The sequence below is a fragment of the Octopus sinensis genome, linkage group LG8, assembly GCF_006345805.1.
Source record: "Octopus sinensis linkage group LG8, ASM634580v1, whole genome shotgun sequence".
In the NCBI taxonomy this organism is placed as follows: Eukaryota; Metazoa; Mollusca; class Cephalopoda; order Octopoda; family Octopodidae; genus Octopus; species Octopus sinensis.
This window is the reverse complement of record NC_043004.1, coordinates 101,254,279-101,274,676: the sequence shown is the minus strand read 5'-3', so window position 1 is coordinate 101,274,676 and position 20,398 is coordinate 101,254,279. Positions and strand designations below refer to the sequence as shown.

General features: G+C 38.3%; 1 protein-coding gene across 5 annotated transcripts in view; it reads right to left on the bottom strand.

Annotated features, from left to right (window-relative positions):
* The window catches only part of LOC115214916 (adhesion G protein-coupled receptor L2), a 331,915-nt gene that overhangs the window by 108,623 nt on the left and 202,894 nt on the right, over positions 1 to 20,398 (bottom strand). For all 5 annotated transcript variants that reach the window (XM_029783980.2, XM_029783982.2, XM_029783979.2 and 2 more), the window contains one exon: positions 9,713 to 9,826. In XM_029783980.2, the coding sequence (XP_029639840.1) occupies positions 9,713 to 9,770 (58 nt within the window). In that variant the 5' untranslated portion in view covers positions 9,771 to 9,826. The remainder of the gene's footprint in view (positions 1 to 9,712; positions 9,827 to 20,398) is intronic.

Below are 20,398 nucleotides of genomic sequence, written 5' to 3'. Positions count from 1 at the left end.
ATTGACTTTGCTTTCATCTTTTTGGTGTTGGGGGCGATGAAATAAGTACCAGTTATGCACTGGGGTCGATGTATTCAACTTATCCCCTCCCTCAAAATGTCAGTCTTTGTGCCTATAGTAGAAAGGCTTATCATCGTCATCATTTACATTCTGAGTTCAAACCCTGTTGAGATTGACTTTGCTTAATGGTTAATCCAGCACTGGGAGGAGGTTAGTCAAAAGGATGACAGACAAAATAAGCAAGTGCTTAGGGCATCAAAGAAAAGGTGGGTACCACAAAAATTGTAAATGGTCTACAGCACAAAAGAAATTACTTCAAACTTGCTATTCAAAATGGTTTATATCATTGGAAATATAATTTTGAAGTGTTCATGGTATCATAGGCACAGGAGTGGCTGTGTGGTAAGTAGCTTGTTTACCAACCACATGGTTCCGGGTTCAGTCCCACTGCATGGCACCTTGGGTAAGTGTCTTCTACTATAGCCTCGGGCCGACCAAAGCCTTGTGAGTGGATTTGGTAGACGGAAACTGAAAGAAGCCCGTCGTATATATGTACATATATATATATATATGTGTGTGTGTGTGTGTTTGTCCCCCTAGCATTGCTTGACAACCGATGCTGGTGTGTTTATGTCCCCGTTACTTAGCGGTTCGGCAAAAGAGACCGATAGAATAAGTACTGGGCTTACAAAAGAATAAGTCCTAGGGTCGAGTTGCTCGATTAAAGGCGGTGCTCCAGGATGGCCGCAGTCAAATGACTGAAACAAGTAAAAGAGTAAAGAGTATAGGGAGGTTCTGATCGAAGATTTTGCAATTACAAAAAAATTAGAAAACTTTTCAATATATAAATTAAGTGAAGGTGTATAAGAATAAACATTTTCTATCTTACTGTTAGGTTTGTTTCATTTTGAAAAACAAATAATTTACTTTATGGTTTATTATTTTTTATATTTTGTATTACATATATATGGGAGCACCAAAATCTTTTAACTGCTTAGGGCCTCTAATGGATCATAATCCAGCCCTGCCCCCTCTCAATAAAATTTCAGGCATTGTGTCTATAGTAGAAAGGAATATTATTGTTTGACAGTTAGCTGGCAGGTGCATTAGACAAAATAGTGAGCAGGCCTTTTTTTCTGGCTCCTTATGGTCTGAATACAAATAGCTCTACAGGTCAACTTTGCTTTCATCCTTTTGGGGTTGATAAAATAAGGTATCAGTCAAGTACTGGGGTTGATGTAATTGACTGACCTTCCACACAAAAACTGCTGGCCTTGTGGCAAAATTTGAAACAATTTTTATCATTATGATACAAAAGCTATAGCATGCTAATTTAATTAACAGGGACATTATCTTGAGGTTTCGTAACCATAAATTTTCTTGCAAAATATAGGATGGTACATTTCTGTAGATCAACAACAGATGTCGCAATTCCAATATCCTTCAGCTTCTTAGATAGCAATTTGGGCATTGTGATGAGTGCACTAATTACCATGGGAACAGTTTCCCCTCTTTGCGTTTCATAATGTCATCATCCTTCTGCGGGTGTAAACCATTTATAGATACAGGAGTGGCTGTGTGGTAAGTAGCTTGCTTACCAACCACATGGTTCGAGGCTCATTCCTACTGCGTGGCACCTTGGGCAAGTGTCTTCTACTTTAGCTTCAGGCTGACCAAAGCCTTGCGAGTGGATTTGGTAGACGGAAACTGAAAGAAGCCCGTCTTATATATATATATATATATATATATATATATATATTAATAGTTAATACAAATATGAAAACACAACAACGCGAGGACGTGGAACAAGTATAGTATTATTGGATGCTCAGGAAAGAAGGAGGGTTTAACGTTTCGAGCAGAGCTCTTTGTCAGAAACATAGGAAAAGGAAAGATCCAAAGAAGGGAAGACGGAGGAAAAAAAATCGCCAACGGTACACATGCGGTCATGTCTGTGTGTCTGTGTTTGTCCCCCCTACATCGCTTGACAACTGATGCTAGTGTCTATACGTCCCTGTAATTTAGCAGTTCAGCAAAAGAAACTGATAGAATAAATACTAGGTTTATAAAGAATAAGTCCTGGGGTTGATTTGCTCGACTAATGGTGGTGCTCCAGCATGGCTGCAGTCAAATGACTGAAACAAGTAAAAGAGTATCTCTTTGGTGAGCAGGACTGAAAAGATTGAAGACAGACATATTCCTTCTAGTTAAGCCTTTATCAGATTTCTCACATTTTACTCAGAGAGAAGGATGACAAAGGGGAAGACAAATTTCCTGAATGGTGGGCGAGGATGGCAAGAATGTGTCACGAAAGTAGTCATGTAAACCATAACTAACTGCTTCTCTACTTTTGTTTCAGGATATCGTCAACATCAATGTCCCCCCTTCTATGTAACCTGTTTATGTAATGACCCTTCATCTATCACCTTCATGTCAAAGAAAAAATATATTTATTATATAATCAAACAGCCCTTTCCATGCTTGCACGGGTCAGATAGAGTTTGCTGAGATAAATTTACAATGGCCAGATGCTCTTCTTAATGCCAACCCCCACTTGTTTTCAAGCAAGGTAATATTTCTTCAAGGTCAAAAAGAAGATTGGAAATGGTCATTGGTATGACAGTCACAACTGTCACGTCATGTCAAGACAAGGAAGCACAAATATACATCGATACATGATGGCTTCTTTCTGCCAACCAAATGCATTCACAAGGCTTTGGTCAGCCTAGGGCTAAAATAGAAAACACTTGTCCAAAGTGCCACACTGTGAGGGGCTGAACCTGATATCATAAATAGATAGCCACACCTGTGCCTATAATGAGTTCCATTGTTTCTTTCGTCTCTGTATTTAGTGTTCAAATTCAGCCAAGGTCACCTATGTCTTTTTATCCCTTTGGGCTTGATAAAATAAAGTACCAGTAGCGAGTGGCATCAACAAACCTCCTCCCCCAAATTTTGGGTCTTGTGCCTCAATCAGAGACCATTTTATCATTAACAACATTGGATTGCTAGACAACTGTTATAGCACCGGACAAACTGAAATAGCTTGTGGTACTTAGTGATGATCTTATACATCCTGAATTCAAAACCTGCTGGGATCATCTTAGCCATTCATCCCTTTGAATGTTGACAAAATAAATTACCAGTCTGGTACTGGAGTTGATGGTTCTGACTAACCTCAACAACTCGCAATTATTAATTAGAGCCTTGTCTCTAATTAGAAACAATTACAACAGGCGCAGAAGTGGCTGTGTGGTAAGTAGTTTGCTTACCAACCACATGGTTCCGGGTTCAGTCCCACTGCGTGGCACCTTGGGCAAGTGTCTTCTATAGCCTCAGGCCGACCAAAGCCTTGTGAGTGGATTTGGTAGATGGAATATATGTATGTATGTGTGTGTATATGTTTGTATGTCTGTGTTTGTCCCCCCAACATCGCTTGGCAACTGATGGTGGTGTATTTACGTCCCTGTAACTTAGCGGTTTGGCAAAAGAGACTGATAGAATAAGTACTAGGCTTCCAAAAAATAAATCCTGGGGAATTGATACTAGTGTTTGTGCTGGTGCTACATTAAAAGCATCCAGTACACTCTGTGGTGTGGTTGGACATTAGGAAGGGTATCCAGTTGTAGAAACAGTGCCAGAACAGACAATGGAGCTTGGTGCAGCCCCTGGCCTTACCAACCCCAGTCAAACTGTCCAACCCATGCCAACATGGAAAACAGACGTTAAATGATGATGATGATATATGTGTACATGCATGTGTCTTTGTGTTTGTCACTGCTTGACAACCACAGTTGGTTTGTTTATGCCAATTTGTTCGAGTAAAACCTTTCAAGGAAGTGCCCCGGCATGACTACAGTCCAACAACAAAGGATAAAAAAAGAAGATACAAAGATCTTTCTCTTGCATTACATCATTGGTAGGCCTGGTCTGTGGCAGAATATATTTGCCCAACGGAGCAAGGCTATGAGGAAAAAATAAAAAACAAGCACTTATTTGCAAAACAAGTAAGGATTGATGACAGAAAGAGTACCTGATTGTAAAATCCTGCCTCAAATAAGTCCTGATCCAACTATCTAACATGATAATGACTGGTTCAAATTCCACTTAAAGTTAACTTTGGCTTCCACCTCTTTGGAATCAATAAAATAAAGCACCAGTAAAGTACTGGGGCTTTGGCATTGACTAACCACCTCCCCATAAAACTGCTAGCCCTGAGCCGAAATCAGAAATTATTATTATTATTATTATATTATTATTATTATTATTATAGATGTTGCACAGTATATAATATCACGAGGTTGTTGATTGAAGATATTGTGTCTATCGGGGGTTTGTACTGTTTGTCAAGTCACAACAAGGACCACAGACAGATTTACTTTACATAATATGCGTGCAGTTCCAAGTAATGCCAACATTTGCAATACACCTAGATTAAAGCATATTTCTAAAGTTTTCAGATGTTTTTTTTAGGTTGGCTGGTATTGAACCCAATGCTCTGATGACAACAAGGATAACCTTTATGTTTGACTCTCGTAGCTGCCATATTTTAGTGATCTCAAGTTGACTTGGCTTTTCATCCTTTTGGAGTCAATAAATTAAGTACAAGTGAAGCACTGGGGTCGATGTAATTTACTAGTCACGTCCCACAAATTTCAGGCCTTGTGCCTATAGCAGAAAGGATTATTATTATTATGACGGTGAGCTGGCAGAATTGTTAACATGGTGGACAAAATGCTGAGTGGAATATCTTCATATTCCGAGTTCAAATTCCACTGAGGCTGACTTTGCCTTTCATCTTTTTGGGGATCGATGAAATACATACCAGTTGAGTATTGAGGTCAATATAAATATAATCATCTAGCACCCTATGTAAACAATTTCAAAATTAGTGGCTATAGTGGAAAGGATTATTATTATTATTATAGCAGTAATTTGGCAGAATCACTAGAGGATTAGGAAAAAAATGCTTAGGGATATTTTGTTTCTTTACGTTCTGGGTTCAAATCTTGCTAAGGTCAACTTAGGTTTTTGTCCTTTTACAGTCTATAGAATAAAGCACCTGTTTAGTACTGAGAGTCTATGGTATCAACTAACCCTGGTCCCATTAAATTTCAGGCCTGTACCCAAGATAGAAACCACCATCATTATACACTGTTCTTAACGGTTTGGAAACAATTGCTAGATGGAATCATTTCACTTCATTTATAGGGATCTGCATAAATAGCAAGTGTTTACATTTCCATTCTGCTTGTAAAAAGCAGGTTTTATAACCATGTCCCAAAACTATTATTATACAATTGGTAAATTGCAGAACTGGTAAAGTGTTGGACAAAATTCTTAGCTGAATCTGAATTCAAAATATGAAGGAACATTAATAAAGGCAACAGGGTTAAACTGTACCTTTCATCAGTGTGGTTTTGATAAGCTTAGTAAAGTAAATCAATCATATTCCTCCTACTCACAGAAATTTCTGGCTTTGTTCCTAAACGAAAATCATTACTATTTAGGTGTAGGCATGGCTGTGAAGTTAAAAAACTCATTTTGCAGCCAAGTGGTATCAGGTCCAGTCCCACTGCATTGCACCTTAGGCAAGTGCTTTCTGCTATGTGTGCTAAACTAAAATGATTGCAGCATGAAAGACATAAGTCATTCAGAAACACACGAAGACCATTAACTTTACTAAGTTAAACATTCATTTGTAATGGCCGATGCCAGCGCCGCCTTGGCTGGCTTCCATGCTGGTGGCACGTAAAAAGCACCAACTGATCGTGTTTGTTGCCAGCCTCCTCTGGACCCTGTGTCCGTGGCACGTAAAAAGCACCCACTACACTCACGTAGTGGTTGGCATTAGGAAGGGCATCCAGCCGTAGAAACACTGCCAGATCAGACTGGAGCCTGGTGCAGCCTCCTGGCTTCCCAGACCCCGGTTGAACCGTCCAACCCATGCTAGCATGGAAAACAGACTTTAAACAATGATGAGGATGATGATAGTGTCAAAATTTTTGTTGCTTGAAACTGTGACCAGTTCACTGATAAAATATTCTGTTGCATTTTTGCCAATGAACAGGTCACAGTTTCAAGCAATGATAATTTTGACACAATATTACATATAAATGCTTAAAGGAAGTTGATAGGTTTTGTGGAATTCTGATTGGGTAACTTATGTCTTCCAAGCAGTAACCACTTTTAATTTCAGCACTCAATCTCAGATCATGAAAAGATAGCTGAGTGAAGAAGTGCTGATCTCTACGTGTGGAGGGAACCTGTGGAAAAGGTAGACCCAGGAAGACATGGGTCAAGGAGATGAAATATGATCTTTGAACGTCAGGCCTCATGGAGACAATGACAAGTGACCAAGACCTTTTGCTATATGCCGTACTTGAGAAGACTTGTCAAGCAAAGTGAAGTCATATTTGTGGCCAATGCTGCTGGTGTCACATAACAGCACCTGTGCCAGTGGCACGTAAAAAGCACCCATGACATTCTTGGAGTGGTTGGTGTTAGGAAGGGTATCCAGCCATAGAAACCATGTCAAATCAGACTGGAATTTGGTGCAACTCTTCGGCTTACCAGTTCCAGTCAGATTGTCTAATCCATGCCAGCAAGGGAAAGCAGACGCAAAAAGATGACCCCCATGTGTGTGTCTGTGCATCTCCACCATCACAACATAACCAGTGTTGGTTTGTTTATGTCCTTATAAATTAGCAGTTTGACAAAAGAGACCAACAGAATAAATAGTTGACTTAAATATTGCAGGCCAATCTGTGACCAAAGCTGTTCAAGGCAATGCCCCAGCATGGCAGCAATCCAATGACTGAAGCCAGTAAAAGATAAAAGAAATGATTACTATTATCAAACCTTACTCTTTACTCTTTTACTTGTTTCAGTCATTTGACTGCGGCCATGCTGGAGCACCGCCTTTAGTCGAGCAAATCGACCCCGGGACTTATTCTTTGTAAGCCTAGTACTTATTCTATCGGTCTCTTTTCCCGAACCGCTAAGTGACGGGGACATAAACACACCAGCATCGGTTGTCAAGCAATGCTAGGGGGACAAACACAAACACACACGCACATACATATAAATATATATATACATATATACGACAGGCTTCTTTCAGTTTCCGTCAACCAAATCCGCTCACAAGGCATTGGTCGGTGCGGGGCTATAGCAGAAGACACTTGCCCAAGATGCCACGCAGTGGGACTGAACCCGGAACCATGTGGTTGGTAGGCAAGCTACTTACCACACAGCCACCTCTACACCTATTATAGTTAATAAAATAACATTAAAGTAAATCCTTATTAGTTAGTGGAAGAAGCAGGGAAGCAGACTAAAAAGCCAGACAAGAACAGCTCCAAGACATTATAATATACAAAACAGCATTTCATGTAGCTGCTCAAATCACACAGAGACTAACTTTGCTTTTCCAAGTTAATAAAATAAGTTTCATCAAAGTACTAGGATCAAATAAATTGACTATATTCTTTTTTCCTTACAAAAATGTCTTTGTGCCTAATGAAATGAAATTATCACATTTTCACATCGCCCTCCTCTCTCCGCTCTCCATTTCTGTTTTGTTCTTCTGTTCTCTTAGTTTGTGTTCTAATGTCTTGTTATGTGTTAATATCTTTATTTCTTTTCGTTTTTTTCTTTCTTTTAGTTGGGCCTTGTGGCAGTTAAAAACATCATTATTATCAGCCTCATCATCATCATCAACAACAACAATAACAGCACTGTAGAAACTTGCAATATTATGACTCAATAAAACAACAACAACAACAACAGCAGCAGCAATAACGGCATCAACCATAAAATGTTGGTGTGACGAAATATTAAGCTATGAAGGAGCAGAACATTTTTACGACTATATTATTTCTATTAATGCTGAAACACGAAGTAATTGAATTAATAAGGAAAAGCCAGAAGGAAAAAGGAGAGCGTGGGGTTTGTTGAAATTGAAGACAGCACCACTTTTCGAGAAATTATTAATAAATGGCCACTGGAAGGGGGAGGAAAAAATAATACTCTCTTTATTAATTGAAATTGCAGATTAATTTCTAGTTGTTTACACGTATTTCCCAAAACTAGATAGCAATTGTCTATTTCCTGTCTTTGTTTAATGGGGAGATGGTGGTAGATATGTTGCTATCACTGCTACTACCACTGCTGTTGTTGCTTTTGCCATGGGAATATTCGTGCAGGACGAGGCTTTGTCTCTTATTAGCAGACAGGAACTTCATATCCAATTGTCTTTTCAGTTAATAAGCTATTTCTAAGAGAATTACAGTTGGCCAAGTCATTAGAATACGGGTCTAAATAACTTAATAGATCATCAACAGTTCATATACTGTCTTTGGAACTAACAGCCCTGCATCTGGAGTTTGTTCCATTCTTAATGACTAGTGGGGTTAACTTCAATATAAAGCAAAGGCGATGTGTATTAAATATTGCTGATAAGTGATTCATTAGCTGCCAGTGCCAAGATCAGATCCTTGCCAAGGACTAATGGAGGGAATGAACATGTTATCAACAATTTTATTGACTGGGACACTGAAACAAGAGCGTGCCAGATCAGATGCCTTATAATATTTAATTATACACTTCTATTTTCTGAGTTCAAGCCCTACAGGAATTGTCTTTATCATTAAAGTAAAAACTTATTAAGATAGTGGAGGTACCACGTTTAATTTCAACACACAATCTCAGATCATGAAAAGGATAGCTGTGTAAAGAAGTACTGATCACTAACTGTGGAGGTAATCTGCGAAGAAAATACCTTGGATAAGAAAATATCCACTGTCCATGTCGACTCCTCTTAGACTTATGGTCTCAATCAACCGAAATATTTCAGTAGAGATTTTATAGACTGTGCCTAGTTTCCTTTCACTCAATTTAAATTCAGTCCCTGTTCTGTTCCAAATCAATTATAGACTTCAGAAGGCATAACACCTTTAACACCTGGTGATCAGGTGGTTCTAACTTTGAGCATTGCTACAAAGATTGTATTATGCTTATAGGCAATAAACTTAACTTACTCTTTTACTTGTTTCAGTCATTTGACTGCGGCCATGCTGGAGCACCGCCTTTAGTCGAGCAAATCGACCCCGGGACTTATTCTTTGTAAGCCTAGTACTTATTCTATCGGTCTCTTTTGCCGAACCGCTAAGTGATGGGGACGTAAACACACCAGCATCGGTTGTCAAGCAATGCTAGAGGGACAAACACAGACACACAAACATATACATACACATACATACATACATATATATATATACATATATACGACAGGCTTCTTTCAGTTTCCATCTACCAAATCCACTCACAAGGCATTGGTTGGCCCGAGGCTATAGCAGAAGACACTTGCCCAAGATGCCACGCAGTAGGACTGAACCCGGAACCATGTGGTTGGTAGGCAAGCTACTTACCACACAGCCACTCCTGCGCTTATCTCAGTTTATTTAGTTAAACACATGTATTAATCATAAACTTATAGCTGAATAATTATTGTCAAGAAGTGGAAACTATCTAATTTTAAAATGCTTGTTCGAACAACTCCTTAGAATTAAATCTTGAAATGTTGAAAATCCACTCCACTTTGTATGATTGCATGTAATATTTGGGTATTTAAACATCAAGTAAATTAAAAGAGAAAATGGGAAAATGATAGTACAGATGGAAGAGAGAATGAAGTTACATATTTACTGACCTTTAATCTGGAGAATAACTCCAAAAACAATAAAACACACAGGCTGCCAGAAAATCATTTTCAGGCAGTCCAAAACTAATGTTATCGTCCACCGATGAGCATCTCAGAAAGTATCTGTTGAAACAAGAATAAAGGAGAAAAATGTAAGTGTTGCTGAAGATAAAAGTCATTTTTTTAAAGTAAAAATATTGAAATATAATTACATACATTTATAACAGCATTAGTGAAAGGAGTCACTGAGGGAGATACTCGGCAAAATATAGTGGAAATAGCATTTTCATACAAGAAATGCCTTAATTTTTACTTAAAATCTTAGCATTTCTCATCTAGGATTTCTTTCTTATCCATTTCTTACACCTCTAATTGCCATAGCTAATACAAGTATAATGACATAGTTAAACAAACTAAGCATCGTCAACATATTCCAAGTGCTCTATAACTTAGAGTATGCTTCTTTTTCGGATTCATGATTTACTGACAATACACAAACACATATAATATATATATATATATATATATATATATATATATATATGTATGTATTATGCTTAATGTATATACATATTGATCGGCAAGTTGTGCTGCAGTATTTTTCCTGAGATAACAGCTCTTATAGACTTGCTCTGTTAAAAACACAAAAAAATATCAGACAGATGAAAATTCATCCCAGCAGCTGCCATTAAGAGCACTTGATGCATTTTTGTTCTTTACAGTGGAATGTACACACAGCCAGTCAAATGCTTGGATAAGAATTCATTGACACTGATACAGGAAAGAGTGAGTGAAACATTTACTGATGTTGCAAACAGCCTTCTCTCTGAATAAAAATCTGGTATGCACATCAAGGAATTTCATTTTATTTAAAATAACCATCTACGTACCATAGTAATTGTATACACAGTTGATATACTGCAGTAACTGATCTATTGAGAGTGGGTATACATTAAGTATGATACATAGGTGGTTATTTTAACCAAACACTGACTCAGTTGCATATAGTGGATATAGAAAAATCCTGAATGATTAAATATTGGCTGTGATGGTGTGGTGGTTTTAAGATCAAACCTTAATAACAAACGAATTTGTACCAATTAGGCACGAAAACAATTAAGACTATGCTTCACTGAAGAGATCTGATAAGAATAAAAAGAGTTGCTATCATACCAACAAAAGTTTAGACTTCTTCCCTACCCCATTTAATTTTTATTACATTTGAATTTCAGAGTTTTTTTCTCTTGCCTTTGACAAAAATTGCCATTAATTCTAGCAAAGGATTTTTCTTTTCAATCCAAGTGCAATTGTAAATTGATTTAATTTTTGTTTTTTACTCATTACTTTAAGTATATGTTCTTCATGCAGAAGGCATACAAGGAAATTTTCCCATGACATTAGACAGTACTCATTTTATATTGACTAGCGAAATAAATATAAAAGCATCCAACAATAAAAATACTTTAACAAAACTTACAGAGGCAGTGAGCCTTAAGTGCTGACTGTATAGGCATGAATTCAATTACTGCAATTATTGTAGTGTAGTAACCCTATGTAAGGTCTATTACTCTGTTTCACTTCTATATCTAGCTAATAGAAAAACACTGCGTCACTCCCACTCCATCATTGTAAGTTTAGGTCATCCGTTATAGAGAATTTATACATCACATCTACAAATATCCAAATTACCAATATAATTACATGTGTAAATATCCAAATTTTCTGCTAGGAATCATGACCAACAGATAGCATCAGCAATGGGGGTGGGGGGACGACTCAATGGAAACACAGTGTCCTTCATACAGTTGGAAGACTGGCTGCCACTACACAGCCAACCATCATCCTACTCAATTCTAACCACAAAAAAATAGAATTAGCACAGTTCAAATAAATAAAAGCACAATAAGAAATACCCAGATTTAAAACAGCACTACAAAGGTCTATTTGTAGTGGGTTTTTTTTGTTGTTTTTGTTATTTTATACATATTCTGGGATTTTGACAAACAGTTAAATTTCTAGTCTTTTGACAGCTAGAATTTCAACATATCAAATTTTAGTTAAACAAAAATAACTAAAACTTTCCATTTATATTATTTGTTTGTTATTTGCTTTTCTTTGGTTATATTAACTGTATATTTTGCTGTAATTTTCAGAGTGAACAAACTATAAATCATGAAACAGATTTTAAAACAATTGTTCTCTCAATTTCATGTTAGTTTTATTTAATAAATAAAATTACGCATTTGGGAAGATGTTGTGACGACATTAGCAATCTTAGTGCATTGGGGTTAGAGGGGAGATGATACTAGGCTTTGAAACAGTCTATGCTGAATATCAAAAAATATATGCTACATATTTAAAACAATAGTAAAACTGGTAAAGGCGATACAAGTATTAGTCATACTTCCCGGAGACAGTATCATCATTATCATTAGCTTTTTGAAGTCCACTTTCCCATGTTTACATGAGTTAGATGAAATTCATTGAGAGACATTTTACGGCCAGATGGCCTTCCTGTTGCCAACCCTACACTTGTTTTTAAGCAAAGTAATATTTCTCCTAATCTTCCAAACTTAAACATGTGTGTGTGTGTGTTCAAAGCAATATATATGTGCCACATTGGTGCTGATGCCATGTAAAAAGCACTTAGTCCGCTCTGTAAAGTGGTTGGCATTAGGAAGGGTATCCAGCCGTAAAAACCATGCCAAAGCTAATAGTGGAGCCTGATACAGTTTTCTGGCTTGCCAGCGCCTGTCAAATCATCCAGCCCACTGCAGCATGGAAAACGGTTGTTAAATGATGATGTGATAAGGATTATAATATAGAATGTATATTGGTTCTGTATTAACCTGGATTATGAATTAAAGTTCGTCTACATCTACAATTTTTCCTTTCCGGAAAGCGGACGTTAAACGATGATGATGATGATGATATATACATAGGGAGAGTTTACGAAAAAAACAAAAGACGAAGACAGGTGGTGTACAAAACAAACAGATGTATTAGTATAACGCTCAGGAATAGAAAAAGTCTTTTATGTTTCGAGCCTATGCTCTTCTACCGAAAGGGACACAGAAAAAACAAGGAGAGAAACAAAGCTATATATATAGCCAGAGTTATGAAAATCTAGAAATTTCGAGAGATGAAATAAGTTGTTTTAACACTGCAGCTTGAAGTAGAAAAAGCTACAAATACTAGCGTGTAAAATCTTGGGCTAAAAACACCACTTGAATGGGAAAAAGTGTTAGTGCGTGTGTGGATGCATGCATGCGATGAGCTTCTTTCAGTTTCCATCTACCGAATCCACTCAGAAGGCTTCAAATAGTCTTACGCTGTAGAAGATAGATATAGTACCATGGAACTGAACCTAGAGTTATAGAGCAGTGAAGCAAACTTTTTAACCACCCATACAACTATATGTCTCTATAGTTATGAAGATGGTGTACAAGTTTACGATACAAACACTGCTCAGCAAGTTATAAATGCTAAGATGTCCAGCCTATAGCCTGAATTGATAATTTCATGTTCAAACATTATCAGTGTTTTAATTTACATTTGATCCTTTTGTCATTCTTAAAACAACTTATAAATGAAGTCAACAAAACTTTCCTTTATTAAAAAAACAAAAAAAAAAACTGGCTCTGTGCCTCAGTCAAATAAATCCATTGTGAATGCCAGATAAGATGGTGAATTTGGCAAGGAGGGTCTCAAGTTTCAGCTCTTACCCTGAGGGTCAGCAATACATTTACATGCATCTAGGTCAAAGGTCAATTGAATAAGTAACCAAGCAGTATAAAACATACCATGGTAGTGTTACAATAATATATATATATATATATATATATATATATATAGGACAATGTTGAAGTAAAACTGAGATGAAAGTTATTCATTAAACTGGAAGCACCAACTGGTGCACAACAACAAAAGCAAGATAAAAGCTGCTAACAGCTCTACAGTTCCATGCATCTGTGAAACTACGCCTTAGTCTTCTAAGTTAGTGAAGGTAATTAGCTCTTCACTGTGATAACAGTAGTTGAACAAAGTGTGTGTATGTGTGTGTGTGGGGAGGGGGAGAAGAATAGTGGTTGATGTTGGAAATGTGGTGTAGGAGAGAGACGGTGAGACAAAGAGAAAGACAAACAGACAGACAGATATATACACACAGAGAAAGAGACAAGGAGGTAGAAATGATAAGGAGAGTACGGTATGGAAGAGAGGCATGGCTTGTGGAGAGGGATAAAGATGGTGGGGAAAGGGGTAAAGAAAGAATTAAAAGGTGGTGGGTGAGGGAGGTGAAGGGGAGAGGTAAAGATGTGAGAGAGGGGGTAAAGGTGGCAGAAAGAGAGAGAGGGGATTGTGGAGAGAGAGAGAGAGAGAGAGAGAGAGCAGTTAGGAAGCAGAGAAAGAGAGTTAAGAATAGTGGGGAGAGAGGGTGAAGGAAGAGAAGATAAAAAGTGAATTTGGGAAAAAGGTGAGAAGTTAATATGAGAGATGCTAAGAAAGACAAAGAGAACGAGAGTATCTAGAAGGAATGAGAGATAGAGAGAGAGAAAGAGAGTGAGTGTATGGAGAAGGAAAAGCGAAATGCTTGCCTCAGATATTTTAGTCATAACTTTCATGTCCTAAGTAGGCGTTACATCTCACTCGAGATTACATTTACAGTTTCATCTTGAGAAGTTAACAAGACAATTTTATAGCTGGATTAACACCAAGTATAACAGTCCACCTAACGGCAGGAATTTTTTTCTCTTTTTACTTTTCTTTTTGAAGCAGAAGAAAACTGCGGTGGTGGCCATGACCCTCACACGGGGCATTAGCAACGTGTAAGTGAAATTGAAACCAAGTCACACTTGACTTCTCCAGAATCCACTACTGGATTAAAGATAATGATGAAGATGATTGATTCTCACAGAGGCATGAAGTTAATGCCTCTGTATATATATGGGAAGGTGTTCTTGTATTTCCCAAAAGTCAGCAGAAAGCTGGGGTAAGATGGCTACAACAGGAAATTAATACCAAGCTGTGGAATCAGTTTTCTGGGAACTTCTATGTTTATCTGTATTAATAATTGTTAATATTTCTAACATTGCTAAGGTGGCAAGCTGGCAGAAATGTTAGCGCACAGTGTAAAATGCTTAGCGGTATTTCGTCTGTCTTTACATTCTGAGTTCAAATTTTGCCAAGGTCGACTTTGCCTTTCCTCCTTTCGGGGTCGATTAAATAAGTACCAGTTACGCACTGGGGTCAATATAATCGACTTAATCCTTGTTTGTCCTCTCTGTGTTTAGCCCCTTGTGGGTAGTAAAGAAATAGGTATTTCATCTGTCTTTACGTTCTGAGTTCAAATTCTGCCAAGGTCGACTTTGCCTTTCATCCTTTCGGGGTCGATAAATTAAGTACCAGTTATGCAGTGGAGTCGATGTAATCAACTTAATCCGTTTGTGTATTCTTGTTTGTCCCCTCTATTTTTAGCCCCTTGTGGGCAATAAAGAAATAAGAAACGTTAGTACACTGTGTAAAATGCTTAGCAGTATCTCATCTATCTTCACATCCGGAGTTCAAATTCTGCTGAGGTTGACTTTGCCTTTCATCCTTTCAGGATTGGTAAAATAAGTACCAGTTAAGCACTAGAGTCAATATAACCGACTCCACCAAAATTGCTGGCCTTGTGCCAAAATTTGAAACCACCATTTCTAATATTGAAGGTGGTAAGTTGGTAGAATCATTAGCATGCTGAGCAAAATGCTCAGCATCATTTCATTTGTCTTCATGTTCGGAGTTCAAATTCCACTGATGTCGACTTTGCCTTTCAACCTTTTGTGGGTCAATAAAACAAGCACCAGTTTAACATGGGTTGATGTAATTGACTTAATCCATCTCTTGAAATTGCCGGCCTTGTGTCAAAATTGGAAACCAATATTTCTAACATTGGTAGAAAGTTGCAGATTTTGAGCAAACAAAAAAGCAGAGTTGATTTACTAGGATTTGAACAAAGAGCATAAAGAATCATAACTAAATACTGAACATAATTTAGTCCAGCACTACTATCTATGTCACCCCACCAGCTTGATAACAATGACAAAGTTATAAATTTGCAGGAGTGGCTGTGTGGTAAGTAGCTTGCTTACCAACCACATGGTTTTGGGTTCAATCCCATTGCGTGGCACTTTGGGCAAGTGTCTTCTATTTTAGACTCGGGCCGACCAAAGCCTTGTGAGTGGGTTTGGTAAATGGAAACTGAAAGAAGCTCGTCGTATATATGTATATATTTGTATGTGTGTGTATATGTTTATGCATCTGTGTTTGTCCACCCCCCACCCCCCAACATCTCTCGATAACCGATGGTGGTGTGTTTACGTCCCCGTAACTTAGCGGTTCGGCAAAAGAAACGATAAAATAAGTACTAGGCTTAGAAAAATATAAGTCCTAGGGTTGATTTGCACAACTAAAGGTGGTGCTCCAGCATGGCTACAGTCAAATGACTGAAACAAGTAAAAGAGAAAAGAGAAAGAGAGTACTGTATAAGTAATTATATCAACCCAGAATAAGACTAGTGCTAAATCTATTGTCTCTGGAGTGGCATAATCAATTTTTCAAGCGGAATTTGAAATCAGAATGCAAAAGAATGTAATTAAATGCAAGGAATTTAGCCTGGAACAATACCATCTCTGTCACACACTCCAATAACAAATAATGTTATGTTTCATATATATTGAGGTATTTGGTCACATCTTTTTGTGTTTCTTAACTCAAATCTTGCATATACTCTTTTACTTGTTTCAGTCATTTGACTGCGGCCATGCTGGAGCACCGCCTTCAGTCGAGCAAATCGACCCCGGGACTTATTCTTTGTAAGCCCAGTACTTATTCTATCGGTCTCTTTTGCCGAACCGCTAAGTGACAGGGACGTAAACACACCAGCATCGGTTGTCAAGCAATGCTAGGGGGACAAACACAGACACACAAACACACACACATACATATATATATACATATATACGACAGGCTTCTTTCAGTTTCCGTCTACCAAATCCACTCCCAAGGCATTGGTCGGCCCGGGGCTATAGCAGAAGACACTTGCCCAAGATGCCACGCAGTGGGATTGAACCCGGAACCATGTGGTTGGTTAGCAAGCTACTTACCACACAGCCACTCCTGCACCTATATGTTCACTTTAACCATTTTTTTTTTTTTTTACTTCTGAGGCCGATAAAAAGAATATGGGGATTAGTGTCTTTGGAGTTTGCTGGATCCTTTTGTGCCTATAAAAGAGTCTGCAGTTACAAGCATTCTGACCAGGTTTTCAGACTGGGTATAACTGTCCTTTTCTCCCACCTGGCTAATAAGCCTTGCAAAAGACCAAGATTCATGACCATTGCTCTTCCTCCTCTTGACCAAATCATCGAAAATGATAAAATTAAGAGAATGCGAAGTACCTAAGCTGACTCACAACAGTCTGCAGTTTATCTATAACTCACTACATCATCATCATCATCATCGTTTAACGTCCGTTTTCCATTCTAGCATGGGTTGGACGGTTCAACTGGGGTCTGGGAAGCCCGAAGGCTGCACCAGGCCAGTCAGATCTGGCAGTGTTTCTACAGCTGGATGCCCTTCCTAACGCCAACCACTCTGTGAGTGTAGTGGGTGTTTTTTATGTGCCACCAACACAGGTACCAGACGAGGCTGGCGAATGGCCACGCTCGGATGGTGTTTTTTATGTGCCACCGACACAGGTGCCAGACGAGGCTGGTGAACGGCCACGCTTGGATGGTGTTTTTTATGTGCCACCGACACGGGCCAGATGAGGCTGGTGAACAGCCACGCTCGGATGGTGTTTTTTATGTGCCACCGAAACAGGTGCCAGACGAGGCTGGTGAACGGCCACGCCGGATGGTGTTTTTTATGTGCCACCGACACAGGTGCCAGACGAGGCTGGCGAACGGCCACGCTTGGATGGTGTTTTTGTTTTTTATGTTCCACCGACACAGGTGCCTTTTAAAAATCTTCAAGGCATGAGCACGAAATGCTGAGCAGTAACTACCTTCTTTGATGTTCTGGTATATCTAGGCGGAATGGCTACAATCAGGATAAAAACCAGACTGCTTGACCTACTGATTTCTTTTCAAACTGACCTTTAATATACAACATACTTTTAATGTACACAAGTCATCACGTTTTATATGTAAGAAACAGAAGCAGTGAGTTGGCAGAATGGTTAGTACGCTGGCTGAAATGCTTAGTCAACCCCAGTAGAATTTGAATTCAGAACAAAGATGGACAAAATGTTGCTTTGCTTTTCATCCTTTCGGTGGGGCCAAATACTTGGGTTGATGCAATCAATTTCTCCCTCCCCTTAACAACTGCCAGCTCTGTCCTAAAATCTGAATTCATTATATACGAGACAAAGAATATTTTTTTTTTTTTAGAGGCATGCCATCAGAGATTGGTATGTGAGTGGGTGGGTGAAGTTTATCACTGAGCTTATCTAAAAGCATTTATGGATGGAAACAAAATAGCTTCAGTTTGAAAGAAAATCTGAAGCCATAGATAAAATCTGAGGCACTGGACACACACAGACGCATACCATTTTTCAAACTTGAAAAGCTTTGAATTGAAGAGAAAAATAACAAATTTAGTGTGACTTTATATATATTTCTTTCTCTCTCTCTATACATACATAAATAAATATATATACATACATAAATATATATATATTTTTTGTTTTGTTTTTGTTTTTTCCAGTTTCAGCTCTTGAGCTGTGGCCATGCTGGGGCACCGCCATTGTGGTGAAAGAGTACAGCAGGGATCACCACCCCCTGCCGGAGCCTCGTAGAGCTTTTTTAGGTGTTTTCGCTCAATAAACACACACAACGCCCGGTCTGAGAATCGAAACCGCGATCCTGCGACCGCGAGTCCGCTGCCCTAACCACTGGGCCATTGCGCCTCTATATATATATATATATATATGAAAAAAACAAAATTCCCCTGTGTCACATGACAGTAGTTTGTATGCAAATTTATGACTAAAGTCTAACAAACTAGTTTTTTATTTTATTTTATTTTATTTATAAAGAATTTGAGTGCTTTGTTGTTAGGAACAACTGTGTATGAACTTCTGTGTAATCATATGGCTGGCTTAACACAATAGTAAAATCTCCCTCAACAACGAGGTTTCCACTCAGGAGAGAGGAATTTTTTGCTTATTGTCCAGTTTGAAACAATCTACTCATGAAATCTTTAAAAAACCCATATGGACAGAAAAAAAAAAATGGGTCGGTGGTTTGAGCCACAACACCAAAGCAACTGTTTGATATAATTTACATACCTATGAATTTATGTTTTTTTTATTCATTTTTATGTTTTTCAGTTCACAGGTTCTTATGCACTTGCAATTTGTTTCTGCAACTAAAAGACCTCCCTACTTTTGTTTCAGGATATTATCATCACCATCATCATCAATGTCCCTTTCTTATGATTGAATGGGTCAGCCTGAACTCAAAGAGTTAAGTTGGATACTCCTTCTGATGTCAACCTTCACTGGTTTCTACACAAAGGAATATTTCACCATTGTTTACAGTCATCAAGATGGCAAACTGGCAGAATTGTAAAACTTGACCCATACTTTATTTAATCCTGGAATGGCGAAAAGCAATGCTGACCTTGGTAGGATTTGAACTCAGAACTTAAACACAACTAAACACTGCAAAGATATTTTGTTTAATCTGTTTAATCCTGAACCAATAATGAAGCTTCTACATGCATGGTTTCTTAATCTGCTAAAAAGAGGAGTGAAATCTCCCTCAAATCACATCTACCAGTTTGGTTTCTTTTCAAGTACACCTGTAGGTATGGCTATGTGACCAAGAAGGTCACTCTGCAACCAAATGGCTAAAGGTTCAGTCCCACTGTGTGGTAATTTGGGCTGATTAATGCCTTGTGAATAAATTAGGTAGATGGAAACTGTAAGATGTGTGTTGTATATTATCAATATGTGTGTGTGTGTGTGTGTGTGTGTGGTGTGTGTGTGTGGTATGTACATGTGTGTGTCTGTGTTTGTTCTCACCACTGTTTGACAACCAGTATTGGTTTGTTTACATCCTCATAACTTAGTGGCTGAGCAGAAGGGTTCAACAGAAAAAAATAGCACACCTAGCCTCCTTTTGGTCATGAATGACCATGGGATTGCACCTAGAAAGTTACTTTCCAAGGCACAAGTCTGGGCAAAGTTGTTTATGGATGACCAGCAGTTGTCCATGCATGCCAGTTGCCCCTCTCCATGCCACCGATGTTATCCAAGGGAAAAGCAAAGGCCAATACAGCTTGGCACCAGTGACATCACAACTCATTTCTACAGATGAGTGAACTGGAGCAACATGAAATAAAGGGTCTTGCTCAAGAACACAACACACAGCCCAGTCCAGGAATCAAACTCACTACTTCGTTATTGTAAGTACCGGGGTCAATTCATTCAACTAAACCCTTCAGGGCTGTGACCCCGTATCGGTGTGGTTCAATAACTGAAACAAGTGAAAGATAAAAGATACACATCGGAAAATCGAAAAATGAAACCTTTAGGACTGAAAAGCATTTAACCATAGGTTTGTTCAATGAAATCTAACCTAGGGCTATACACAAACAACATACTATTAATTCCACTTCAAGACTTCTAAATTGTAGCTCATAAGTAAA